Raw genomic sequence first — 10,782 nt, 5'->3', positions numbered from 1 at the left:
CATTCTATGATTCTGTGTTGTTAACTAAATAGGGACAGTACTAATTCAAGAGCTACCAGGTAGGGAAATAAAATTATGAAGAGTTGCCATTCAGATGTGGGCTGCTTACATATGGAATTTTTCTGTTACAGGGTTCCCAGAAAGGGAGGTCTAGTGGACGTATAGTAACTCAGTACCATTATACCCAGTGGCCTGACATGGGTGTTCCAGAATACACGCTGCCTGTTCTCACCTTCGTGCGGAAGGCATCGCATGCCAAGCGCCACGCTGTCGGGCCTGTTGTGGTTCATTGCAGGTGTGGTTTTTACTGCCATAAGGTTAACTCTGCTTTTGTTTTGCAGAAAAAAGAATTTTTCAGTGGTGGGTTAAGCAAAATTTCACTTTCGCAATTAACAATTCCTGATGGAATAAGATTAATTTCTTAGCTGATATTTCTGTCCTTGGTAAGGCCAACTAATCAACTTGTGTGCCACTTCTGTAAGTCTTCATAATGGCTGTAAACAAGATGCTGCTGCTCTGCACTATGTTCTTTTTTTTTTCAAAATTGCTTTTCTTTTTACTTTTTTGCACATTTCTATGCTACTGTCTTGATTGCTGTGAGCTTACCAGATACATACATAGCAGTAATTGTTTCATTTCTGCAAATAAATTGTTAGGATGTTTTTGGCTCATACTTTCTTTGGTGCAGGGATACTCTGTAATGCTAAGAGGAGCTCTGTCCACAAAAGAAGACTCACTCTATTCCTGGCTGAACTACAACTCTGCTGTTTTTAACATTACTCTGCGCTCTAGCAGTCATTTGCAATGGAGGAGCATTCTGGGGAACGGTTTGAGGTCTGCATGTGCCGCAGTATGCAGGCAGGTGTTCTGTCAGTGCTCACTAAAACTGGGCAGTTCAGGGAAAATGGATTAAAAAGGGCTTGTAGGGCCTGCAATGACTTCACAATGCCCGTGAAGGACCGGGTTATTGTAAAATATATAAGCAGGTTCTGGTTTTCCACTGTAGTACCTCACCTTTGATGGAACATTTGGAAAGAGAACCTCCTCATGAATTCTGTCCTTCTGGAGCTGACTCTGAGGAAGCCAACAGGTAAAGTCGCTTCACAAATGCTGCAAATGAAGATATTTTATTTCTGGGATGATCTAATCTGACTGAAATCTGTTTTTAGCTTGGAAAATGAAAATTCCACATTTTGCTTGTTCTGCTGCTATCTACATCCTGCCTGTTCTTGGGAAGTTCAAACTAAGAGTTTCCCCAAAATGCCAAGTCTGAGATCTGTGCCAGTGGGCTGAGAGATCAGCAATACATTATAAGCCAATTAAACTGAGTTTTTAAAAAGTGAACAGTGGTAAGTTGTGTGGCTTCAGTCAGACCTCTCCATTGGGTCACAGGTATAACTCACCTCTGGCTGTAGGCAGTTTTATTCAGCTTTTAGTTCACTCATCCCTATGCACTATGGAATTTCAAAGGAGTCATCTCACATTAGAAATGTAACTTTTATTTATCTTTACAGGCTATATGGAGGACACATATGAGGAACTTCATGAAACTTTTTTTAACTATTTTTATGTTTTGGTACTTTTCATGTTTTGTTTTTCATAAGTACCGATGGTGTTTGGTAATCTTTATACTTTTTTGTGTTTAATAGTGTGTTGATAACCTGGACCTTTCAGTTTTATATCACGTTTATTTAGACAGTTTGTTACAGCAATCTGAGCTCACGCTACCCGTGTTTTGTGCCACCTCTGTAGGAGAGATGAGGAGACTGAATTAGCATGTACGCACTGAGCTTGGATCTGCCTGTAAAAGACCATGCAGACCCAGCGCAGGGTGGCTGTCAGGTTACATGTACCAATATGCATAACATTTCCTCATAACTTTGAAGTGAATTACAACTGACTAACTCCCATATATGATTAGGTAACAAAAAATGACCTCTTGACCTTGCACTCCTTACCCAGATATTTTATGAAAGAAAAAGCTGGGTTTTAATCTTACAATACAGCTATTTTTATGCTAAATGAGTCAGAGTTCATAACAGGAGTGAGTTGATTAACCCTTTCTTCTGCATCTTCCCTTCTTAAGAAGGGTTTCAACCATTGTTTGCCCTCTTAGCCGTATCTGGAAAGCACTAAGCTTTTTCTTTTACAGATGTACCTTCAGCAGCTCTGCCACTTCCTGGGGTTTTCCTCAGTCCGGTCTCTGAAATCTCCTTTGTCTCTAATGGGTGGCGTAATGTAACTTTCCCTTTAAAGTGATGTGTGTTTCAACATGGAAGAACTTGAGCGCACGAACTGTGCCCAAACACTGACGTATGCCAACCTTTCTAGGTATACTTGACAGAGTACCCAAAGGAATATCAGAAGCCTGAAAACTGCAGACCTGCAGGAAACCCCTTAGTTCCATTTCAATTGATACTTTAAAAATCGTTTGAGAAAATGATCTTTAGATCGATTCTTGCGCAAAGAAAAAGATGAGTTGAAACGATTTTTCTTCATTGCCAGCCTTGAAGTTTTAGCAAAGTAAATCATACAATAAAATGATCTGTAGAGGAAAATCTTCCTTACACGCCAGATTGTTGGAAAAGCTATGTACAGTAAGAAACAGTTATTCTCATTATTGTTTTACTTCAAGCTCAAAACTATTTTTTGTTTTGTAGTGCTGGTGTTGGAAGGACAGGCACATACATAGTGCTAGACAGCATGCTGCAGCAAATTCAGCACGAAGGGACAGTCAACGTATTTGGATTCTTAAAACACATACGTACCCAAAGGAACTACTTGGTGCAGACTGAGGTAAGACTAAAATACATATAGCAAGAGACTACTAGAGGCTATTTCTGTTTGCAGGAGGAGAGATGATACAGCCCTGGGTTTCACCCCGCCAGACAGACTGGCAACTAGTCACCAGACTGGATTTTGCTTCCCTTGTTTTTATAGAGACATCCTTCCACGCTCGCTTAGAGCAATGCACTGGAAATTACCTTTCTGTGGGCTCTTGTCTGTTTATTAGGGAGAACTCAGAAGAGAGAAAGTCTGTATAAATCATGCTTACCAGAGTAGCACTTTCTTCGCAGGGCACGCGTTTTTGTCATAGATTTTTTTAAGGAAACACCATTGTCAGGTATTGAGATCTTCTGCCTGATCAAACAATTGATATCAGGTAATAAAAAGCAGAAGGAAAAGCTGTTTCAGACAGAAGATTATCTATAGCTGCTTTAAACTGAAGATTACCTGTAGAATAGTGAAAGGCCAGAAGAAAACAATAAGGACAACAGCAGGGCATTTGGAAGTCTATTTCAGATTTCAAAAACAGTTGGTTAGATGCCCCAGTGCCTTTCAATAGAAAAAAAAGGTAATCAACAACAGCATGGGCACTTGTTTCAAAGGATGTGAGAGAGAAAATAGAAGACAGCAGTAGGAACTGTGAGTGATCACTTTATTGCAAGAAAGGCAGGGAGAGTCGCATAACAAGCTGACTTGAAAATTTGACTCAAGGCAGCGCTTGCATTTTTAACTCTCTTCTGTGAACATGAGATACCACAGGTGGTGGGGATTTGGTATTATATCATTTATATCTTGCATGTGTAGTTCAATTGTGGTTGTAAATGTGTACTGTCACTGCGGAGGGACAGCCTTCACTGTTGAGGATCACTTTTGAGAAAACTCCCCTACAGCAGCATGCTGTGAAGAAATACTGACCACATCAGAAGTGGCAGCTTAGCCAGAGGTGTCCAGGGGAATCTGAAAATAATTAGGGCTTAGATGTTTGGTTTTGTTTTCCTAGGAGCAATACATCTTCATTCACGATGCGTTGGTCGAAGCAATACTCAGTAAAGAAACAGAAGTTCTTGAGACTCATATTCATGCCTATGTGAATGCTCTTTTGATACCTGGACCAACAGGAAAGACCAGATTGGAGAAACAATTCAAGGTGAGCTCTCCAAGATAGCGACACAAAAAGCTTTAGGCTTGCAAGCCTGAATGACTTAAAAGTAGGTATCTCAACACAACTTTATTAGCTTTCTCTATCTAACATTTAACTGCAGAGCAATTTAACAAACGCATACTGTCAGTTGGGACAAAAGAATTGTTTGCATACTCTTAAACAAGGAATTAAAAAAAAATAAATATACAAGAGCATGAGAAATAGCCCAGTAAGTAGATTTTGGAAAATCTAACTGCATGCCTTTGCACGAAGATCCCAAAGGTAAAACAACAGTCTGAAAAGTTGTCATTCTGGCAAAAAAGTCATGAGCTATATTGATCAGCCAACACATTCCCCTCAGTGTACAGCACTGGCTAGAAGACAGACTTCAGCAGGCAATAAGTGAACTCTTTGGTGCTTGTGGATGTGGAGATCAGTGTGTACATGCACGGGGCTTTCAGTCACCCAGAGAAAGAGCAGATCCAGCCAGGTGACAGCCCAGAACCTATGAGAGAAACAGCTTGTTGACTCATGGGGACAATAGGAAGTCCATCTCATTCACTGCGTCACTTACAGAGGAAACACACAAAATCCTACCTTTTAAAATGAATTTTAATTCAGAGAAGTAAATCACATTTAAATGTTTTCCAGATTATGTGGCAAAATAGACTTTGCTCGCCCTAATTTAACAGGAAATTAACTATTAGAACCTTTCTCTCAAAGGATTTTAATTCTAAGGAGGACTGCATGGGATAATGTGTGTTCTTTCTACAATTAGCTATTGGATCATAAGTAAAAATCTGAAGCAGATAGGTCTGTAGATAATGTCAGTACATAATAAGGCTATGAAAATATTAATATAGTTGTTTTCTGAAGTACACTGGTCACATAGGCACATTAACTAGTATTTCTTCAAGCTAATTAACAATGTAAACCAACAGAATAGGAACAAGCAAAGAATTTCACAGTTTGCTGCTATCCTGGCTTGAATGATCCAACAGTGTTGTACTGTTGTTTCCTAAGCAAAAGCAGGGACTCTTCTCTCAGCTGTGATGTGCTTGGAGAAATAAGCGTGCCGCCTTTCCTACACAGATGAAAGAATAAAACACAATATATATAAACACAGAGTGTGCAGTGCAAATTGCAGGAGCCATGTAGAGCTCCAATTTCAAGAGCCTAAGTATTATCAGAAAGGGATGTGTTTCATTCAGTCTCATTTTCCTTTGCAAGCTCTAATTACTAGAATGATAACAAAAATGTGGAGTCTTGTTTTACTGAAGAACTGTTTTAGATGAAAAAAAATTGTGATCTAATTCATTTTGATGGAACTTCCCTGGTTTGGTATCTGTTTTTCCAAAGCAGGCAGCTTCTGAAAGCAACACTTGTCCAGCCCAAAACATCACAGAAGTCTTTTGAATTCTTTTGAACATTCTGATTAATCTGGTTGATTATACTAGCAATCAGAAAAAAAAAAAAACCAAAAAAAAAACCACAACACCAACCTTTAAAACTAGGAAAAAACTGCTTTCCACACTTATTTCCTGCCTAAGCAATATATATACAGCATTGTGGTGTATATGCGACTATCCTGATTCCTTCTCATACTCTTGTCTACTTGAATTGCATTAGTTAAAACAAGTAAGTCAGTGAGACCGCCCTGGATCAGTCTTATTTTCCTCTCACAGGTTTGGAGAGAAAATCAAGAAGTTCATAACTGGGATATCTAGAGATGCCTCATATCAGGAGCTATACTGTCTGTATAACAATGCAGATTTTTCTGCACAGACATTTACTGTTTTCCAAAACTTTTTAAAGTTACACAAACAGCTGTGCAGGCAAAATGGAAGAGACACCAGGATGGCAACATGCCTTGGAGGGCTGGACGTGGGAACAACAAAAAGTCGCCTTTCCTTTAAAGGGGTGCTTATCGATGTAGGGCTCAAGAATCCTTTGAACTGATAGAACAGTGAAGAAAAAAGATTCTGATGACTTCCTAAATAGTTTAGACAGATAACTAGACACCTGAAGTTAAGAGAGACAGCTAACCTGCAATACGTGCACCCTTCTGTTTAATGCAGCTAGTGAAGGAATGGCTTTTGTACAGTGACCTGATTTTATTAAACTTCATCGTTTCAGTTACTGAGCCAGTCTAACACACAGCAGTGTGATTATTCAACTGCACTCAAACAGTGTAACAGAGAAAAGAACCGAACTTCATCCATCATTCCTGGTAAGCTTGTTCGAATCAGCTTCTCCGGATGACAAAATGTTGTGAACTGTGTGTGTCAAACCTTCAGTCTTTCCTCAGCGAGAACTGAAGACATCTCCATTGGTGTGGAAAACATTCTGTGAAGTACTTTTAGTGGAGAAGTGATTTAAGTATGACACATAGGAAAACAAAATAGATGGCTGGATAACACTTTATCCTGATTGATGGAAATTAGTGTTATCATTGCTGTGAGATACGTGAGATAATTGCTGTAATATATGAGTCATTGCAACATATGTGTAGTTCATTACTTTCTTTTTTACAGTGGAAAGATCTAGAGTGGGTATCTCATCACTGTCTGGTGAAGGGACAGACTACATCAATGCTTCCTACATTATGGTAAGTCAGTTAACTGCATTGGTGAAAAACTAAGTCCCATTGTGTAGCTGCTTTCAGAGCTGCCATGTGTACGAGTTAAGGTGGCACAGTCCTGATTTTGAAAGCTCCTTTCTTCCGTTATTCACTCTGCCTGAAAGAATTACTTCCCCCAGGAAGTATTATTACTGTTATTACTCTTTCTCAGTTGATTTAAGTACATTGCATTTTAACAAGCTGTAAAACCAGAAATCTCACCACAGTTTTAAAAACTGGTAAAGCTAAATGCCACCTGTGGAAAGATCTTTTGAGATGAACTAAAAGTGTTAGCTAAGAAGTTAGTTTTTAATGCCTGTACTGTGGTTTGCCTTCCCACCTGCTCATCTTACAGAGCTTTTGCAACTGGCGTAGCCCACGGCACCATAGCTCATCAGGTTTCCATTATCTTTTTGTTCCCTGGGTTTTCTTCAAGTCTTTTCCCCTTCATTAGCTGAGAGGGAGAACTAAATGCTTCCTGGACATTCAGGAAGGAGGTGGGAAAGCTCCCTGCAGTGCTGTTCATACATGATCCTTCATCAGGTGCATTAGCGCAAAAGAGCTATCTTTTGTGGTAAGAAGTTCAGCTGGGACATCTGTACAAATTAAGAGACGGCTTGGGATTTTTGGAGATCAGTACTTTTTTTCAAGTGTTCTTTTATTTGTTTCAGGTTGCCAGCTCCTCTAGAAGTCTGGTTAATGTAGAACAATTAGCATGTGTGCCAGTTAATGTATTTTCGTTCTGAGTTGTCTATTCAAGTCTCCACTGATTTCTTTTGTCTTTTTTTTTGATCAAATTTTTCAAAGTTTTAAAAATTATTTCAGTGTGCTTGATTTTATTCTTTTCAGCTAGAAAATACTGCGATGGAAGTTTTCTATTCTTCTAATATTGCAGGAAGCCAAAGGCGGCACAAGTTCGCAATTTATTTTCTCAGCTTCTGGCTCTGTCCACTAGAAGCTTCGTTTAAACGTTAATACTTGGGCATCAGTTCTGAGTCTGCTGATTTTGTTTTGCAGGGTTATTATCAGAGTAATGAATTCATTATTACCCAGCATCCCTTACTACACACTATCAAGGATTTCTGGAGAATGATATGGGACCATAATGCCCAGCTAATAGTCATGCTTCCTGATAGCCAGAATATGGTAAGTTTCATGGCTGATTGTTATGGGTTTATGTATGGATTTTATTAGGATTATCATTTTGAAATATGCAGGACGTGAGACAGCATGTTGGATTTTGCAAAAAGCAATTAAAATTAATAATACTGTACTGAGTGTAAAATCCCCAAATCCTCTAGGGGAAATCTGGAGATCCTTGTCTGAGCAGACTGCAACTGGCATGAGAAAGTATTGAATCGTTCCTGTATAATTTATAAAAAGAACCAAACAGCAGAAGTAACCATTATGCAAGGTTAGTTTTTGCTCCAGGACTTTTGCTTTAGTTGTAATATGGCTTCTTCAGATATTAATAGGTAAGAGGGGAAATATGAGGATGTTTTTCTTGCTCATCTCCTAATGTTTAAAGTTACAAACAAACGTTAAAGTTACAAATTTACCTGACTCTAAACAGCAAAGGAAGCTCAAGTCTTCATCCTGTATGTGTAATTTAATAACAAATAAATATGCTTTTCAGTTAGTAGAAATGCAGGAATATGTGAGAGCTTTTAGGTTGGTACTTAGAGAAATCTTGAGGTGTGAGAGGGCATCATGTTTGGTGATGTTTGGAGGAAAACCATGCAAATGCTTTGGAGAGTCTTGCATGATTGGAAAAACATGTACAACCAAGACAAAGTTTGTTTTTTTCCCATCATAAAAAGTTTTATGAATGTTAAACTTCCTGTAAAACAGAGGGATTTTTAAGTTAGCCCTTGTAATAAGGGAGGTTGTTTTGCCAGGAGGTGCTGGTTCATTATGGTCCCAGTAAGAAAGGCACTCAGACTCTGTAAAGTATCATTTAAAATAATATTTATTAGAGCAAACACTATAAAGGAGAGGGTAGTATAGGTAATCTTACTTCCCCTCAGATGCTGAGAACCCCAAGTTCTGCAGCGTTGAGTGTATCTCCGATCAATGTACATCACGCCATGCAGCTCCTGTCCATGGAAGGGTTACCCCCATTTTGGTTACTCAGGATCTTCTTAAAAGAAGACAACTCTGTTCATCGTTTCTGCTGTCAAACAGAAAGGATGTTCTCATGAGAACTTCTTGATGCACTTTTAGATAATCCCAAGGCCACATGGGTGGCATAATCGTCAGTAGAGAGTGGGAGCTGCCTGCAGGCTCCTCTGTTACAGTCCACCAGCTAAGTTTATCCTGTGGCCATGGGCTATGGGCAGCATCACACAACCTGAAGACCAGGCTGGACATGTAGTGCGGCGCAGCACAGCACGTGTTGGCTGTTATGGGGGTCACTATCTCCACAGGGTACAGCCGTTTTCTGGTCAGGATCACTACAGAGGTGTCTGAAAACCATCGCTTGTGATGTTTGTAATCCCACTCGATTTGTCAATTTAAATCTAGCTGGCTGCATTGATTACATATGTGACACGTTATTTATTATGTTGGATTAAGTTTTATTTTAAGAGATCAACATTACTTACTTTTATGGCTTCTTTTTTTTTTCCTGGAGGCTGAAGATGAGTTTGTATACTGGCCAAACAAAGATGAGCCTATAAACTGTGAGAGTTTCAAAGTTACTATGATTGCTGAAGAACACAAATGTCTGTCTAACGAGGAGAAGCTCATAATCCAAGACTTTATTTTAGAAGCTACACAGGTAACACTGTCATAAACATGTAACTCAGGACTTGATTTGTTAAAGGTAATGCCTACATTTTGTTACGTTTTCTTTGGTAAATGAGTGGTAAAATTCCATGTCCTTGAAGCACACAGGGAGGAGTAACCTCTATAGGTAATGTGGGGACATGGGGAATAGGGTAGTCCAACCTCCACAGCAGTGGGATTCTGTCTCTGGAGGCTGGAGCCAGACTGGAACAGGGTGAAGGATAAGAATAAAGACAGTCAGTTTTTTACTAAATTAATTTATGCTTTTTTTCACCCTTTTAGGATGACTATGTACTTGAAGTGAGGCATTTTCAGTGTCCAAAATGGCCAAATCCTGATAGTCCTATTAGTAAAACTTTTGAACTGATCAGCATCATCAAAGAGGAAACTTCCAACCGTGATGGACCTATGATTGTACATGACGAGTAAGAACCGCGTCTTTCAGTTTGTTTTGATGTTTTTCTGTAGAACCATCCTTTCATCTCATTTAGAGTGAAAGTTGCTGAAGCAAGGCACAAAGTCTGCACCTAGCAGTAGTGCTCCTGGTTCTGTTCCAGCTGCATCAACAACAGAAACATCTTTACTTTATCACACTTCAGTGTTCTCTTTTCAATTCTATCATTGTGATACTGCGGATGATTGTCGAGTAGGGCTCTGGAGAGGCAATCAGTCAGGGCTTCATTGTCTATTGTTGAAAGGAGTAAGACCATTTAGATGAGGCACCTTACCCTTCTCCAGCTGTTTAATAATGGCCAAAAATACTGAAATGTTGAAATACTGAAAGGACCTGAGGCCTTCAGGATGTGGTTAGCAGAGGATTGTCAACACAACTCTAAGACTGGCTTTTAAGGACTGTCCAGAAATTGTAGCCACGTGCTGTGAAGGTTCTGTTAACGCACTGCTGGGCAAGCCTATTTCAGAAAGTGCAAAAATCACATGACAGAAATTCATCTTATCAGTTTACCGTGGATTTTCTGTTTTCTTCAGCTGTAGAAACTTGATCCACTTTGTAGAGACTTTTCTGTGTGTTTTGATGTTTGGTTTTTGTACTTTACAAAGGCACGGAGGGGTGACGGCAGGCACTTTCTGTGCATTAACAACACTCATGCATCAACTGGAAAATGAGAACTCAGTGGATGTTTACCATGTGGCGAAGATGATAAATTTGATGAGGCCTGGAGTCTTTACAGACATTGTAAGTAATAAGCAACATGTATGCATATGATTTTTCCTTTGTGTGGTATTATTAGTGTGCTTAGATCTCAGGGCAACATTACTGAACCGTTGGCATCTTAGTTTCTGCGTGAGTTAATCAAAACTGTCTTCCAGAGGTGCTGTAGTGGACCTGCTGCTTAATCCAAAACAAAGTATTTCCCGTGAAAACATGTGGTTATCAAGTGGTCATATGCAAAATGTGCAGAGCTGCCACCATCATCATAACATCTGC

General features: G+C 39.4%; 1 protein-coding gene across 1 annotated transcript in view; it reads left to right on the top strand.

Moving 5' to 3' along the window:
• The window catches only part of PTPRZ1 (protein tyrosine phosphatase, receptor-type, Z polypeptide 1), a 148,955-nt gene that overhangs the window by 135,711 nt on the left and 2,462 nt on the right, over positions 1-10,782 (top strand). The window contains exons 20-28 of the mRNA XM_009883671.1: positions 132-295; positions 2,661-2,796; positions 3,788-3,934; positions 6,065-6,158; positions 6,463-6,536; positions 7,566-7,694; positions 9,181-9,327; positions 9,618-9,760; positions 10,395-10,530. Coding sequence (XP_009881973.1) covers positions 132-295; positions 2,661-2,796; positions 3,788-3,934; positions 6,065-6,158; positions 6,463-6,536; positions 7,566-7,694; positions 9,181-9,327; positions 9,618-9,760; positions 10,395-10,530 — 1,170 coding nt within the window. The remainder of the gene's footprint in view (positions 1-131; positions 296-2,660; positions 2,797-3,787; positions 3,935-6,064; positions 6,159-6,462; positions 6,537-7,565; positions 7,695-9,180; positions 9,328-9,617; positions 9,761-10,394; positions 10,531-10,782) is intronic.

The sequence above is a fragment of the Charadrius vociferus genome, unplaced genomic scaffold, assembly GCF_000708025.1.
Source record: "Charadrius vociferus isolate BGI_N301 unplaced genomic scaffold, ASM70802v2 scaffold43, whole genome shotgun sequence".
Lineage (NCBI taxonomy): Eukaryota > Metazoa > Chordata > Aves > Charadriiformes > Charadriidae > Charadrius > Charadrius vociferus.
The sequence above is the reverse complement of the archived record's forward strand: the minus strand, read 5'-3'. Positions and strand labels throughout refer to the sequence as shown.